This window comes from Hypomesus nipponensis, chromosome 10, assembly GCF_054491055.1.
Source record: "Hypomesus nipponensis isolate SF chromosome 10, ASM5449105v1, whole genome shotgun sequence".
NCBI lineage: Eukaryota > Metazoa > Chordata > Actinopteri > Osmeriformes > Osmeridae > Hypomesus > Hypomesus nipponensis.
In genome coordinates, this window is record NC_140370.1 from 13,330,270 (window position 1) to 13,347,735 (window position 17,466).

Consider the following 17,466-nt stretch of genomic DNA (forward strand, 5'->3'; position numbering starts at 1 on the left):
GGCCAGAGCGATCACGCGTGCCCCTGGCCAGCCCCCACAAGTGTCTAGCCACAACACAGTTGAGACTGTAAAAAAATGGAGGGTAATCATGGAGACTGGCCTCTGGCTCTACTTAAACAGTCAGGATGATTGTCTGGCAGGCAGGGGCTGAGCTAAGCAGGCAGGCAGGCAGGCAGGCAGGCAGGCAGGCAGGCAGGCAGGCAGGCAGGCAGGCAGGCAGGCAGGCAGGCAGGCAGGCAGGCAGGCAGGCAGGCAGAGATGCAGTCAGAGAGGGACTTCAGCAGACAAGCGGGCAAGCATGTAGACAGGCAGGGGAAAGACAGGCATGCAGGGAGATGGGCAGGTATGCAGACAGGAAGGCAGGGAGACAGGCAGGTTGTCCATATATGAAAACACATTTCTCTGTGGATGGAGTGTTGTATTATATGACTTTAGAGGGAAGCCAGTTGGAATAAGAAGGCTGGTCAGGGGCAATTTAGGGTCTTTGAAATTGAAGTGATTCGGAACAAGCTATTGCAATCCTGAACACGCTGAAGTTATCAGCCTCAAGAAGGCTACGCGAAAGGCCAATCTTCCCTCAAACTTCATAACTGTTATTTTTGGGGGATTGTGATTGCACTTCATGTGGGAAGGAAAATTACATTTACTTATAGTGTAGTAACACTGCCTTCTTTTTTTGTTGGTCGTGCATTTGTGTATGTGTGAGTGTGCGCGCGCATTTGTGTGCGTAAAAATGACTCATTAGAAGAGTTCATGTAGTACAGAAAATCTTTTTTTCTCAAATCAATTTTTTCATTTCATGTCTCCCTCACATCACTGTCACACCCTCTAATGGAGATGTGTTCGGGCGGCTTGCCCCTTTGAAACTGTCTTTACAGCCACACAGAAAGCTGAGCTGAGCTGAAGAAAGAAGAGGAGATGAGAAGCAGAATTGGGGGGAGAAGGGCATTAGTCATCTCTTTTCCTGATGTTTTGAATATGCTGTTTTTCAGAGATTTCTCTGCAGTGTGTGTGTGTGTGTGTGTGTGTATGTGTGTGTGTGTGTATGTGTGTGTGTATGTATGTGATGTAAAGTAGTTCTATTACTGTTCGTTTTGCTCAGCCTGGCATAGGCAGAGACAGAGATAGAGACAGATGCATAAAGATCAGTTTGTTCAATTCTCCGACTGTAGTTAGATTGAACAGTGTCATATACAAAAGAGTGGAGCGATTGGAGCAATGGTGTAACATGTGCTTCACAAAGCAGTGATGACTAACACAGAAGCAGTCTCAGAGAGAATGTCAGAGCAGTGTCTGCATCTACCATAAGTAAACATCCCATTTTGAAATGATGATTATGAAGACAGCAAAGAATGTCTGTCTAATCAGGACTAGTTTGAAAGACCGTCCGTGGCAAGCAGAAAGGGTTAACGTCAGGCTGTAAACGATCCAGGAAGATTGCTGTTTATTCTGGATTGGCCCCTCGTATTTCCTGCTCCAGAAATCACAGTGTAGGAATAAATATTTTGAAAGGCCAGTCATACATACAGCACTGTACTCCTGCATGCGGCGGTGAGGTGCTTCTGAGCATGTGCGAGAACCAGGCCATGGCTTCTGTCTCAGTCCATCAGAAACAGCCTGCCATCCACGATGAGGCCTCGATAGATGAAAGTATCTCATCTGCTCAAACACAGTCATCGTTCACGGTGTGCCTCCCCCCGCCCGTTCTCCGTGTGTTCTGCTTGCTCTGGACACGTGCAGTGGGACGCGTGGGGCGGCCAGCTACCCACAGCCCGACCGATGAGCTCTCTGACAGCCATCAAACGGAGTGTTTGCTTAGGTGCATCGATGAATGTGACCTCCCTCGTTCCCCACTGCCGACAAGACCGTGTGTGTGCGTGTGCACGCGCGCGTGTGTGTGTGTGCACAGGGCAAAGCAGGGGGAGGGGACTGTGAGCGCTGTGTCTTTCCTGTCTGTCTAATGAAAGAGTGATGAGGGGCTAAATGCTGCCATGTGAGAGGACACCTGCTGTCTGAGCCCGCCGTGTGCCAATCACTCTCTCTGTCTCTCTGTCTCTCTGTCTCTCTGTCTCTCTGTCTCTCTGTCTCTGTCTCTCTGTCTCTCTGTCTCTCTGTCTCTCTGTCTCTCTGTCTCTGTCTCTGTCTCTCTGTCTCTCTGTCTCTCTGTCTCTCTGTCTCTCTGTCTCTCTGTCTCTCTGTCTCTCTGTCTTTCTGTCTCTCCATCTCTCGGTGTGTGTGGGTACTGTATGTGGATGGTGCATGTGGGTACTGTATGTGGATGGTGCGTGTGGGGACTGTATGTGGATGGTGTGTGTGGGGACTGTATGTGGATGGTGTGTGTGGGGACTGTATGTGGATGGTGCGTGTGGGGACTGTATTTGGATGGTGCGTGTGGGGACTGTATGTGGATGGTGCGTGTGGGGACTGTATTTGGATGGTGCGTGTGGGGACTGTATGTGGATGGTGCGTGTGGGGACTTTATGTGGATGGTGCGTGTGGGGACTGTATGTGGATGGTGCGTGTGGGGACTGTATGTGGATGGTGTGTGTGGGGACTGTATGTGGATGGGTGGGGACTATATCCGGGTCTCTCCATGTGTGTCCATCATTCTCTTCTATGGTTCAGCCGATGGGATTCCTGGCAGAGTGATTTGGTATGATATCATGAAATCACATTGCCAGGGATTTCCAACCAGCTGTGTGCCGCCTGCTTCAACAGCCCCATCCACCCCTCTCAGAACGTCCTCCAACGCCCTTACAATGCCAACACCCTCTGACGTCATCGGCTGTGTACCGTAAGTTATGTATGAATGATAGAATTGGATCGGACCTGTGGAGACTTTGGACGTGTGACGAAGAGGACGCGAGTCTCAAGAGAAGCAGGACTTAGCTCGCTTTGTGAACAGATCTATGAAAGCTTGCGTTTCACAGTGGCTAAGTTCCGCTCCTCAGAGACACACACACACTCACACACATGGTAACGCCCCCCCCCCCCCCCCCCCACCCTTCACATCACCAGTGGACTGAGACCATGAACATGACTGTGAAGCCCTGTAAACACTTCCTCAGTGGGGGAAGGGACTCAGACAGGAAGGAAGTGCTGGAAATGTCCCATTGGGAGAACCAGTAACAATCTGATTGTGAGGCCAGGCCTCATTAACAGGCAGGGTGGTCATGGAGAGCAGAGGCGTACAGAGAGGACTACCACGAGAGATTGAAGAACCACAGAGGGCTCTCTGATAGGTTCTCCAACCAAGCAACTGCCGGGAATACCAATCATCATGCGTCTTCTTGGTTGTTAAATGTCTCTCACGCATTCAGAGTGCTGTGTTTATTGTGATTAATTCATTCATTATGCTAATTGAGAAACTTGAAAACTTCCCATTCCCATTTGGGGTCTAAAGATCTGCTGTTTCCAATCTCTAACAGCCTTGAGATGAACATATTTGTTTACTTACTGATTTCATAATCCGTTAACACATTGTGGTTTAGAACATGGTAAATACAATAATAAATAACTTTTCCGTAATCCTCATTCATTGTGTTGACAAACATCCCCCGCACATGTGATTAGAACACCTGCAGTTAAATTCTGTCTGCAGGCTGTGGAATATATAATTATGACAATTGCTATTCGTGCTCATGGAACAGTTGATGTGGTCATGTGAAGATAAGGACCCTTCACAATGGCTTCCACCTGTTTAATGCGCTCCCCTGTGGTGAAGAAGATGTATTGCAGCTCTCTGGGCTCAACCTCCTGTGCCTACTGAGCTGATTACAGTTGGTCTGTACAACACTGGCTCAGTTCAGCAGGAACCGGAGTTACGCCCTATATATACTATTATACCAATATACTATTTATACAGTTAGCAACACCCTAAATGTCACCGCAACTTCCCTTACATGCAGCAGCACTCTGGCATTCAACAGAGAAAGAGATGGTGAGAACTGTCTCAAAACTTCTCCAAATTGAGGAACTGTCACTCACACACCCACTCATTCAGCCAGTCAGCTATCCAGCCTGTCAGCTATCCAGCCTGTCAGCTATCCAGCCTGTCAGCTATCCAGCTTGTCAGCTATCCAGCCTGTCAGCTATCCAGCCATCCATCCATCCATCCAAGCATGATTGAGCCCCATGGAGGAAGGCTGCTCCTGTTATCTGTGCTCTCGGTGGACCACAGGAGCAGAGTTTTTCCAGATGCGATAACGACTAATTCATCCAGAGAAGAATGTATTTTCTGAAAGTTTTCAGCATAGAGTGGGTTCTGCTGTGTTGTTGACAGGTGAAACACAAGTCAATAAATTATACCACACCAAATCTCCTGTTGTCCTTCAAATGTAATAGTTTAGTTTAATCACAAAATCGAAATCTATAATCAGTAAGAATATACCGCCCTATTCTCTTTTTTATTGAAATTGTTCTTTGTTATCCAAGGGCTGTTAGCAGTGCATTTACAACTGTGACAGGATGACTAAAAAAGAAGCTAATTTTGTGGTGATTCACCATGGACGCTGATTCAGAGCAGCTGTCAAATCCCACTGTACAGGGCTGAAGCTTGGAGGTGTGCGTGAGACTTCTTCCATCTCTCCTTCATCTCCTCACAGTGAGAGAGGAGACAAGGACCGCAGCTTTGTACTGCAATTACTGCCAGAAGACACTAAGAACTCCTGCAATTGAACCAATTTGCAAATACACACGCACACACACTCGCTCATAAGCAGGAACCATGTGCCACTATGTGTGAGGATGCTCAAAGACAAGGAAGCGACTATTACTTTGCACTGAACCACTGGACATTCTAAACACACAAAAACATGTTGGACTCATATATACATGGGGAGAACAACCAATGCCCTTCCTGGAGAAGAGTTCACATGGCAAATAGCAAATGAATGCATCCCTGTTGTTTTTGTTGTTAGTAAACAGGAAGTTAACCACTTATTAGGGAAGATGTGGTCATAAAGGCTTCATGTTTTTTTTCTGTCATTTTCCAGGTGACATAAGTATTGATATAGGTTACATTATAGTATTGAATCTCCCCCCCAAACCACATAAGCTTGACAGAAGAATTGCCTGGGGGATACAGTATCAATCAATATTTCAGTGGGGGCTTTTGAAGAGGTACAGAGCTACAGGTAACGTAGGCAGGACTGCAGGGCTTGACAAAAACATTATGAGACACACAGAGGAAAATATTACGCATAGCTATTGGTTGTCTTCCTTGACACGTTCACTTCATTGTTGAATTCTCAGAGGGTGCCAACAATAAGAATGACATGTTCTAAGCCAGGCCCATGTAGATGATAACATAGACAACATTATAGCATTCACTCTGTTTTGCCAAACCACAAAAGAAGAGGATGTTCACTGGGGGGGGCATTCAGCTCAAACAGTGTTTAAGCTACAGTATGTTGGTTTTTGCTGTTAAATTGCTGTCTAATTTTGAGCTTTACAGTCTTCAAATAGACAGACGGATTGAATCATAAAAGTGAAAAAACTGCTTCAGTCAGGCAGGACACCCTTTGTAGTCCCTCCACAGTTAAAATTGTACATGTAGAAACTGAAAACCTTTAATTAAAGTATAAAACATTCTGGATTCTTTGTTCAGAAAAGTGTGCAACCTTCACAAGGAATGGACAGGGAAGAAAGGGATTGACGTTAATTACCTAAACGTTTTGTAAATGAGCATTATCAAGATTAAAAGGTTTTTAGGTCCTAAATGAACAACTTTAATCACAAGCAGTTCTGCTCATCTATAGGAAGTAGGATTGTATTTGCACAGGTACATACAAATACTTGACACATTGCTTCACAGGAACAAAAACATTACTACGCAGGAATGTCAGGATGACCAGTTCATAAAAGTCTTCCAAGGTTTTATTTAGTATAGGGTATGATACTGATCCCCCCCCCCCCAACCTTGCCTCCAGGCATCAAGCCTCAGCACATGGCCTGAACAGCCAATATGTCTCTGTGTGCAACCAGACATCTGTTGACTGATCTCATCTGCCTTTTGATGTCTCATCCTTCATTCACCCCGAAGACACACCAGGGAGAAAGAAATATGCTGACAGCATGGTGGTGAACTTCGGTCCCCGCATCTTCTAGAAGGATTCTGGATGTTGAAAGGAAAATATCAACACATGTTCACAACCTCTCAGGACCCATTATATTTGCCCCCGGGTCTTCTCGTGAAGGCCCATTTCTTTGCTGTACAGATACAAATATTTAATTGACTATAAGAGGTCAATTTTAATGATTTCTAAGAGGTGCCTGAAAACATTGAAAGTGCAGCTATCCTCCCACTCTACATTCCACATTCCTGCCACAAGACAGGGGTACAGTGACAGAACCAAATGTGTTCTATCATGCACAACAAAGAGTGCACTTAGATGAGAATAGAATGCATTATATCACCACTCTGTCTGCAGGGAGGATCAGAAAGACTCTATTTGTGATATTCTGTCCATGAAAGGACCAACACTAAATACTTTGGTTATCACTGGATGAAAGGCTGCAGCAGCTTTTCCATGGCGTTAATTAGTCAAAGACAACTGTGGTTTGTGTGCAGTGATTGATAATTATATATAATTATAACGTGTTCATTTAGCAGACACTTTTGTCCAATGCCACATACGACACAGAGGAGATTTGAACCTGTAACCCTATCTGCTGGTATATGCTCTAACCACTGAGCTACAGGCTCCCTGCGTAGATGCTCTCAGAGCTAGGCTTGGCACAGCTAGCTTTTAGGTTCATGTCGTGTCTTATTTTGGCTCATTCAGACGCCCCTGTGAGTACTCTCTCGATGCGCCAAGAGTCCATTATCACTTCGGTGAGGATGGTAAGGTAGGCTTTCTCTTCTTAATACCATATCAAACCACACATCACAGGTAAACAACCCTTGAGCTACGGATAGAATCACCGATGAAAATCTGAAACTAAACTAACATTACATCATCCAAACATAAACCCTGATATACCTTCAACACAGACTGAGGTATAATTAAAAAAGTACGTATTTATAAATATAGGAGGTGACTTTTCTGTTGAAGTCAGTGGTAACCACCTTGAATAATTAGATTTTGATGTGAATTAGGCAGTCTCTCATCGACTGCAAACAAACAAGCGCACACACACGTGTACCCAGTACCCCGCACAAGGCCACTGAAACCAGCAGACATGCCTTATTGCCAGCAACAGATTGAGGGTGTGTGACCCTCCATTACTGTTGCTGTTTCTGGATCTAAGTCAGCCAGGGTCTGGGCACATCCTGTCAGCTTCCACATGTTTAGAGAAGCCACAACCTCCCTAGCACAACTCCCCTAATGGGAAACAGCACATCTCAAGCCTGGGTATCTCTGACTGCATAAAGCTGGTGTGTGTGTGTTTGTGGTAGGGAGGAGTTTGAGATAACGAAGAATATATTGGTGACTTGTGTGTGCAAAGTTTGTGTCATTATCCATTACATTCAATTTTCAATTGTACTGTATTCAGTTGTATTCCACTGTTAGCTCATAAACTGTTTTTGGCTTGTCTGGCTATACTGCCACCCTGTGGTATTGGATGAAATTATTAAAGTATGTACTGTATGTAATGAAATCTTTGTTATTTATGTTCTAAATCTTAAAGTCGCATTATTGTTAAATTTATTTTTTGGGAGCAGAATTTTACTGTTCGAATTTGAACAACCTGAATTTCTGAACTTGTATTTTCTGGTCAGATTTTTTTTTTCATTGAAATAAATTAATGTTTCAATTTTAAAGATGTGAATTCAAAACCCAAAAATTCGGTGGTGTTTAATTTTCAATATTAAGTATGCTTTTAAAATTCAAAACATGTCACTGATTTGCTTGCATACTGTCCACACTCCCCTACAGTAGGTGGCGGTAATACACCTCTCAATGTTGGTCGCAAAAAAAGAAGCACAAAACGAAGAAGAGATTGTTCATGCTCCGGACCAATCGTAGTCGTACTTGAGTTCTTCCGTATTTCAAACCATTGGCGGTTGACTTCCCTGCGTTTAAGTCAGCTAGCTAGCAGTTGGGTTTTGCTTATTATAACGATTTTCGCTTCTTTATTAGTGACAACGCATAGTGATGGATTCAATCACTGCTAATCTTCTTGTCGGACTCCCGGTCAATATCAGCCGGAGTGATGGTAAGCTAACTGATACTAACCATAGTAGTAGACGAGGATCTGGATAGAGAAATGCATGTGGCTGACAAATTTGTTTTTGTTTTTTCAGGACGGGTGCACTCTGCAAACGTCAAAGCTGTGGATCAAGCCAAATGCACTGTGATGGTTGAGTGGCAAGAGAAATCCGTATGCCGAGGGAAAGAGGTGAGACGCAGAAGCAGCAACCACATATTCTCATGTTCAAGCGTAATTCATATTATTTAGATTGAGCTCTCAAGTCAGACTGTTCAACAGTCTCTGCTTCGGTTTCCTGTCTTCAAGCTTGAGACTTAGTTTGAACTTGTGTGGTGGTAAATCACATGTGTAGGCTCCCTATGACTCTAGAGCAGCGATTCCCAACCAATGTCCCGCGGCACACAGTTTTTCAATCTTTTTGTCGTTCTTTAGGTGAGCAGTCTCACAAGCCCTACTCACCCGACGCCATCGAGCCGACCAGCTAAATACTTATTTAGCACTAACGTTGCTACAGCTGGCAGCTGTGTTCTGTTTAGCTCTTAGATTCAGACCTAGCCCCTGTAAATTGTAGAGCTAGCTAACTACTACACCTCTGGTGTGTGTTTGCTTTCTCCCTTTTTTAAAACTTCTTCATTACCACGACTTTTCACATGCGTCATTACTTTTCTTGTCTGTAAGAGGGAACGAGGCAATTGGCTAGCTACCTGCTGCCACCCAGACAAATATTACATCACTCTACCAGTCACTATATTAGACACTCGACAACGGGATATTATTTGCAGATAATACTTAATAAATGTTTGTTTTTTTAACTACCGAAATTAAGTGAAATTGGATCATTTCTCACGGCACACTTGACGGTCTCTCACGGCATACAACTGTGCCGCTGCACAGTGGTTGGGAATCGCTGCTCTAGAGTAATTCACGAAATGGAAAGGATAACATCTAGTTGACACTTATCCTTTCTTCACGATTTAGATAGAAGTTGATGAACTATGGACCTTGAACAAGGAGTTGCTAGAGCACATAAAAGGCTCCAGTGAACCATCCCCCATTCCCCCTCCAGAGAAGGTAAGTGTCCAACCAGGACTGAGCTGGACTCCAGTTATGTATATGACATATCTGTGTTTGGAGTTGAATATTTCCCCGGCAGTACCATTCAACCCTTTGAGGTTGAGACTGCCTTTCTCAGCCCCACTGACCATAGCTGACGTTTTGATTTGGGAGATCAAGCTGCCACAAAGTGCCTTAACGTTTTTTTTCTTTCATACCATCATAACTGAATTGATTCATCCATGTCTCTCCAGAAATATGAGGGTCGTCTTCGCTCGTCACGGATACCCGCCCCTTCCAATTGTAAGCGTGAAACTCTTCCCCTTCTGTTGCTTTGTTCGACCAGTTCTGTGTGCCTGTGTTGTGTGACATGTTGGATGGTTATGGACTGGGAACTAACTGGTGCTGTTTTCCTTCATAAGACACAACCCCAGCTGTCGTTCCTGAGGAGACAGGTCTGCATGCATGCATGTTCATGGCTTGATGAGATTTCCTCATACTTTACTCACTGGGCGAGTTATTGGGTTCTCGCTTAGGCAGTACCATATTGTGATTTTGATGATTACAAACTGTGCACAGATGGTCTTCTTCACCCTAAATCAGATGCATGCACTGCCCTTCTAGTCTACCTTGGGTGCTTCTCTGGGCTTGTGGCTGCAGGGTTCACGCCAGTGCCTTTTTAGCACTTACAGGTGATATTAAGATGCTTTTGATTACTGCATGACTGGTTAACGCGATTCAAATCCATCCCAGTTTTGAGGATGGCACTTCTTTACTACTGCATCCTGTCTACTGCATCCTGTCTACTGTATTGGGATCAGGAGGTTGAATCGAGGTGGCCTCGCTGAGATTACTAGGGAGAAATCAAAGCCTGGATGGATCTGTAGAGGTCCAGTAGTTGAATCCTGTGTTCACGTCTTGCCTCTCTTTCCAGTCCCCAGGAAGTCTGTGGTTCGGCAGACATGTTTGTTCCGAACCCCTGCTCCGATCCCAGAGCCGGTAGACAGCAAACCTGAGGCAGAGTCTTCAGAATACTCCACTGCTGTCCTCAGGTCCTCTGGTCAGTAGCAACGTCTGGTTTGTGCGTGTGTGTGTGTGTTAGTGATCTGCAAGGTGTCGTGTAACATCGGCATGGTGTGCTTTGACTTGTTGACACTGTATTTAAATTAATTGTCCCTTCTGCTAAATGTTAGTGTCAGCCCCCCTCTATTAGTATATCGTCCTCAAGGTGACCAGGGACGGCTCTGTCCTGTTAATCAAATCTCTACCAATACATCCCGACATTAGCAATACAAATGGTGTCGTAGGTTATGTGTATTCTTGTGCTACAGTTCCAGCTCTGTGGCTGTCTGTTGATATTGATTTGTGCTGCTCTATTATCATGGTTGTCTAGGGGTGCCTAACAAGAAGCAGAGGAAGAACGACCCCCGACAGACATCAACACTGCCCCCGGTCAGCGAAGCCTTTAAAGAGAACGAGGAGCTCAAGCCAACCACCTCAGCAACAGGTTAGCTCATAACATGGTCAAACATCTGGAGGGAGTCAGAGAGGACGGCACAAAGTAGCCACGCACACACACACACACACACACACACACAGGGAATGTCCCTGTATTTACTGTAATTCGCTATGAATAAGGGCGTCTGCTAAATGACTAAATGTAAATGTAATATCATTAGAATGAGATCTAGTTTTGATGAAACTGTACAACTGTTTTAGGCAGAAGAAAATCGGTCCTTCCGCAAGACCTGAACAAGGGGAACAAGAGGTTGTCTTGCTCTGTCAAGGCCACAGACAACAAGAAGGGAAAGGTGAGACTAGAGCTTTGGGTCCCTGACAGACTAAGCTCTGCCTAGGATTCATCAGCCATTTTAACATACATGACATTTGGATGTGTTGTTATCATTATTGAGAAGTGCGCTTGATTTATGCCAGGGGACTAGCCTTGCACTTGGCCTGTGTATTTAGTATTTTGAACTACTACTTAGATTGTCCTCATCTGGGAATAAAAGATCTGTTGGCTTGTGGTATTATTATTTTTTGGAACATGTCAGGGTGAATGTCTTTGTACCATCTGTTCCAATGCCCTCTAGTTTGGAGACACTAACCGGCCAAACAAGCAGTTCTTCCAGATGATAGAGGAATACAGGGAAACCCTGACCAAGGCTCCTGTGTCTCCCTCGGACGTGGTGAGACCTCACACAAGCTTTCCTTGCCTCCACTGAATACTTGACCACGTCAGCTAAAAGCCTCTTTGCGTTCCTCCGCAGCCTAAAAACCATAGAATCTGCGTGTGCGTTCGAAAGAGGCCGTTAAATAAGCAAGGTACGTTGCCACGTTGCTTCTGCCTGGAAAAACGAGGATTTGCAGCTCACGCGGTACCCTACACACACCAGAAGGGTTTGGGGTTCCATTTTCAAACCCATTTGTGTTGAAGAATGAACCCTTGTCTATCTTTCCCTGGCCTGTGTCAGAGCTGATGAGGAAGGAGATTGACGTGGTCACCATCCCCGGTAATGGTTGCCTGCTGCTCCACGAGCCCAAGACCAAGGTGGACCTGACCAAGTACCTGGACAACCAGGTGTTCCACTTTGACTATTCCTTCGACGAGTCATCTACTAATGACACGGTCTACCGGTGAGTTTGACCAGTTGTTATTTGGTTGAACTAGTTCCGGGAGAGTACATAAGAACTGTATTGAACATTCTTATTGGGTGCACTCCTGGGCGTAGTTTGCTTAATTAAATAGTATTTCACATTTTCTTAGATGTCACAATCTCATTTTCCAGCTATACTTGGCTTTCGAAATTGGCTCCCTCTTTAGGTTAAAGGTTGTGTTGTTTTGCAACAGGCTTAGCTCTTTTCTCTTGGGACAGGTTCACTGCCAAGCCTCTTGTCCAGACCATCTTTGAGGGAAGCATGGCAACATGCTTTGCCTACGGACAGACCGGAAGTGGGAAAACTCACGTGAGTCTCTTCTTTGAGCTGCTCCTGGAAACGTAGATTCTCTACTCACTAGATGAGTTCAACACCTGGATCTAGAAACGCCTGTTTATTTTTTTCAGTGTTTTAATTTTTTATTTTTTCAATCTTGATCTGTCCAGACAATGGGAGGAGATTTCTCTGGAAAAAGCCAGAACAGTTCCAAAGGGATCTACGCCTTAGCCGGTAGTTACTTCTGTTTTTTGAAAACACGAGTCATAGGTCACATGTGCATTTGGGCCACGGTGCCCTGGCATCGTCGCGTATCGTCCGTTTAACTAAGTCCTGTTTCTGTGGCCGTCCATGTCCACCCCCAGCCCAGGACGTGTTCACCCTGCTGAGACAGAGGAGGTTCTCCAGCCTGGACCTCTGCCCCTACGTCTCCTTCTTTGAGATCTACAACGGCAAGGTTAGGATGGGGGGAGGGGGAGTGGGCAGCAGTTCTGTGGGCGCATGTGAAGCCCCTCTGTGCTAATCAAAAGGGCTACGTGAATCAAACAAGCTTGGATTGACCCCCCCCCCCCCTCTGACCGCGGTGTGCAGGTGTACGACCTGCTGAACAAGAAGAGTCAGCTCCGCGTGCTGGAGGACGACAAGCAGCTGGTGCAGGTGGTGGGACTGCAGGAGAAGGAAGTGTCCTGCCCCGAGGACGTCATCAGGATGATCGAGACGGGCAGTGCCTGCAGGTACCGGGGGAGGGTCAGCCCCTCTCGTGTGTGTGTGTGTGTGACTGGCGTCTGGTTGGTTCGCTTAGCTGTCTGACATGACGTGCTTCATCCTCATTGGTTGGATTCAAATGAGTTCTGAGAAAGGAGAATGAAGTCGGACCACTTCTGAGGATTTCTGTCTGTTTCTGTACGGTCTGACTGTCTCTTCCGTTGAACTTCCCTTGACCTTCCTACCTTTCTCCTCTGGTCTCCTTCCTCTCTGTTGGTCTCTCTCCAGAACGTCTGGCCAGACGTCAGCCAATGCCAACTCGTCTCGCTCCCACGCCATCCTACAGGTCATCCTGCGGAGGCGGGGCAAGCTGCACGGGAAGTTCTCATTGGTTGATTTGGCGGGCAACGAGAGGGGGACAGAGGTCAGCGGCAACGACAGAGCGGTCATGGTGGAGACGGCTGAGATCAACCGCAGTCTGCTGGCTCTCAAGGTCAACCAGCTACCTATGCTACACACACACACCAACTACACACACACACACCAAGCAACTACACACACACACACACACACCAAGCAACTACACGTACACACCAAGCAACTACACTAACTCCATAATAACTCACCAAGTTTAACAAAACTACCAATTCAGATCCTGCTACCTGCAGGAATGAAACATCAACTGACTTTTGATACAACTACACAGGACTAATTAACCCAACTATGTTTATCTGGAGTCTAGAGTCTTCACTATCTTTTCTAGCTGTTACTGTCTTGTGGCTCTCAAGTTCACTTTAGACAAGTTAGGGGAGCAGCCCACCACTGTTGTCCAGGAGCTCCAGTTGGTAGCGGATGCTAGGACTAGCTCCAGTTGGTAGCGGATGCTAGGACTAGCTCCAGTTGGTAGCGGATGCTAGGACTAGCTCCAGTTGGTAGCGGATGCTAGGACTAGCTCCAGTTGGTAGCGGATGCTAGGTGAGCATAGCTGCTGTCTGACCCTCTGCTGCTGTTCTCTGTAGGAGTGTATCCGTTCACTGGGCCAGAACAGTGATCACATCCCGTTCAGGATGAGCAAGCTGACCCAGGTCCTGCGGGACTCCTTCATAGGAGAGAACTCCCGGACCTGCATGGTAGGCACACGACACGTCCGGAGATGGGCTTCTGACTGGCTTCTCCAAGGTCAAGATTCTCTCACGTTCATTTGAACACATCCCCCCTCTCTCCACCTCCTTTCCAGATTGCCATGGTCTCTCCCGGTATGGTGTCATGTGACTACACACTGAACACGCTACGCTATGCCGACAGGTACTCCGGCGCACGCTCACCCGGGCGTGGGTAACCCACGGCGGTTGTCAACCCTGGTGGCGTTCCGTTCCATGTTTGTAAGGGGGCCTGTGTCTCTCTGTTGAATGTGCAGAGTGAAGGAGCTGAACGGCCGCTCCAAGGCCAGCGGGGGGGACGTCCCCCTGAGTGCAGAGGTGTCCACGGAGGACAGCTCCTCTGAGGAGGTCAGCTCTGAGCCCAGCCCCACCTCCACCAGCCTCAAATCTGTTATCAAACACTTGCAAGGTTGCAAAGTATTCGAGGTGTTTCACAGGCTTCTTGTTTTGCTCGTTTGTGCTGTTCCTTCGGCTCCTTTCGTTATGTCTCAAACGACCCCAGTGTTTTGTAAAACGGTAAACAACGTTTGTGTCTTTGTGAATGGATCTTGACCATGTTCTGGTGTCTGAAGCAGGACTCCATCGTGCCCATGACCAGTATGTTTGAGGAGATCTCCCAGGTGGCAGAGATGGAGGAGATGGTTCACGAGGAGCTGAAGGTACAGCAACCCACACCTCACCAGATCTCCCAGGCTGGTCCCTGTGCACTGACATGGGCTCACGTGTGTGTGTGTGTGTGTGTTCAACAGAGGGGCGAGGGCCTGTTGAGGTGTATGGAGAAGCCGTCCTACGACATTGAGGCAGGTCTCCCAGAACTGGAGGAATACGCCACCAAACTGCTAGGTCTGGCTCCTCCTTAAAGGGACAGCTCTCCCAAATCACTTGCCCTAACCTGTCAAATACTAAGCTAACCGGTGTTGACTATATATGGATTTAATCTGTGTTCACCTAGATTGCAGAGTCAGAAATATATTTGGGTATCAGGTGGCCATTCATATTTGTAGTTCACCACAAGGATACTTCATTCTTGTGAAAAAGTCCACTGACGGCGGTAGAGATGTGTTTTGTGCTGACTTAGTCTCTCTTACATGCTGTGTCCACAGAAAGGGTCAGAGGTCTCAGGGCTGCGGTCAGTGAAGAGCAGATGTCCCGCCTGTCCCCAAAACTGAACTACCACTGACCTGGGGGGCCCCATCCTGTTCTCATAGTCGGGTCCCCTTGTGACATCATCTCCCTGAGGGGTGCGTCATAGTCGGGTCCCCTTGTGACATCATCTCCCTGAGGGGTGCGTCATAGTCGGGTCCCCTTGTGACATCATCCAATAACATTTGAAAGGGGGGGGGGGGGGGATAATGGATAGCATAAAATGTCACTACAGTATAATTCCATGGTCGCTTGAAAGAATTTAGTTTATATTTGTATTTTAACCAAATTAAAGTGATTTAGTCTTGAAATGTACACTTAATAAAGTTTTGAATTAAGTGAATGAACATTTCTGTATATTATTTTGGTATATTTTTCAGTTTTCGTCCAAGAAAGTCTTTACATTCAGTATATGTCATAACTTAAATTACATATGGTAATAGTCAGGCAGTTCTTAATTTTGTTAATGACTTGTTTGTAACAGTTTATAATAAATGTGCTAAATGTTTTAATACAACCTGGTATTCAAGTTAGAAATTTCTCGGAATTGCCTACAAAGAAATCCTAAGGCATTGGCGTGTTTTAGTAAGTATTTGGGTTCTGAGGTTTAAATTGGCCTGTCCTTGTCTACATGCCTCTGTGCATTCTGGACCTATGTCATCACAGGACAGCTGGACCATGCCCCATGATGCACTTCTTCTCTTCCGTCCCATCGGTGTGGGAGGCCTCTCTGAGATCCTCTCAACCTCTCCTCTCCTCCCTTCTGCCTTTCTTCTCCACGACCCCAAACCTCCAACTATACACAAGTCCAACTTGTGTATACAAATACCCTGCTAGCAAAAGCTGACACATGACAAATCAAAGCTCCAATAAACAGCTCGCGCTCAACCCATTTTCCCAAAAGGATCAAAATAAACAAATTCTGCCGGCAACTGGGTGGGCTGGACTGCATGGTGTGAGGCCCAGCAGCACAACTGTTTCCTATGACTGCACCCCCCCCAACCCCAGCTTAGTGGGTGGTATCCCTTCCCCCTGCTCCCTCCCACCCAGCCCTCCCTCCCTCCGGCCCCCTCCCCCAGTCAGCAACCAGTCACCAGGCCTTCCTATTCTCACACGCAGGCAAGGCCAGCCCTGCTATGCTAAACACTTTCCAGTGGCCTTGTATAATAACCACAAATGTGAACTTTTTTTTTCTTTCTTTTGAACTCTGCTCCTCAACTCTATACCGGTTAATAAGAGAACAGAGGTTTTTTTTGTTGCTGTTATTCTTTCCTCGTTTGTGATGACACGGAGCTTTGCTCTCATGTTTTTTCTGTTTGAAAAGAGAGGTTTTATGTTCGGCATAAATAATAATACCCATATTAACTTGGACGGTTTATTTTGTGGGACTCTGTAGATGAATTGTTCAATGTTCTAACAGTTACGTTTCTTTCCAAGACTGCATGTTTTTCTGTTTACCTCCATCTTGGCAGACAAAACCTTTTCTCTGTCTTTCATATTATGAATATCTCCTCAGTATCAAGGCTGGATGGTTTCCATCACTGACAATGATGTCATCTCTCGAGTTATTTTTTCCGTTGTTTTATCACTTTTGATCAGGAAGCTTCTGTGAATTCTGCCTTCACAGACAAGAAAATGCTGACAAACAAGGAAAGGTGCTGTTATTTCAAATCTGGAGGCGTGTGTGTTGTGTGTGTGTGTGTCGTGTGAAGCTGGCCGTGTGTCGGTTGGCCCCTGTGCTGTTTCACACAGCTTCGAGGATTCCAGCTGTCCACATGAATATTTTCTCTGTGCAGAGACCATTGGCAGTGGTTGGCTCTCTGTTCCCATCACCTCCACAGACTAAATAAACAGTCAAACCACCCAGCGAGCCCAGTGGAGGAGAGCGAACGAATGGAGCAGAGCAGAGGAGAGCAGAGCGGAGTGCAGGAGAGCAGAGGAGAGGAGAGGAGAGCGGAGGAGAGTGCAGGAGAGCAGAGGAGAGCAGAGCAGAGGAGAGCAGAGGAGAGCAGAGGAGAGCAGAGGAGAGCAGAGCAGAGCAGAGGAGAGGAGAGGAGAGCGGAGGAGAGTGCAGGAGAGCAGAGGAGAGCAGAGGAGAGCAGAGGAGAGCAGAGGAGAGCAGAGGAGAGCAGAGGAGAGCAGAGCAGAGCAGAGCAGAGGAGAGGAGAGCAGAGGAGAGGAGAGGAGAGCGGAGGAGAGTGCAGGAGAGCAGAGGAGAGCAGAGGAGAGCAGAGGAGAGCAGAGCAGAGCAGAGCAGAGGAGAGGAGAGCAGAGGAGAGCAGAGCAGAGCGGAGGAGAGCAGAGGAGAGCAGAGGAG

The 17,466-nt window shown here is 46.5% G+C and overlaps 1 protein-coding gene across 6 annotated transcripts; it reads left to right on the forward strand.

Annotated features, from left to right (window-relative positions):
* Positions 1-7,970: 7,970 nt before the first annotated feature.
* On the forward strand, positions 7,971-15,638 carry kif2c (kinesin family member 2C). Of its 6 annotated transcripts, none has more exons than XM_084707467.1 (22): positions 7,971-8,160; positions 8,249-8,343; positions 9,133-9,225; positions 9,462-9,510; positions 9,630-9,662; positions 10,142-10,267; positions 10,601-10,714; positions 10,927-11,018; positions 11,301-11,396; positions 11,478-11,532; positions 11,682-11,844; positions 12,084-12,174; positions 12,312-12,375; positions 12,507-12,598; positions 12,733-12,875; positions 13,135-13,339; positions 13,866-13,976; positions 14,084-14,151; positions 14,264-14,432; positions 14,579-14,665; positions 14,756-14,849; positions 15,110-15,638. In XM_084707467.1, exons 1-22 carry the CDS (start codon positions 8,100-8,102, stop codon positions 15,184-15,186), a joined length of 2,178 nt encoding a protein of 725 aa, XP_084563593.1. In that variant the 5' UTR covers positions 7,971-8,099; the 3' UTR covers positions 15,187-15,638. The 6 variants fall into 6 exon arrangements, with proteins under 6 accessions (XP_084563593.1, XP_084563594.1, XP_084563595.1 ...); XM_084707468.1 differs by having other exon boundaries at positions 14,582-14,665; XM_084707470.1 differs by having other exon boundaries at positions 7,972-8,160; positions 14,264-14,354; positions 14,582-14,665; positions 15,110-15,635.
* The last annotated feature ends 1,828 nt before the right edge of the window (positions 15,639-17,466 follow it).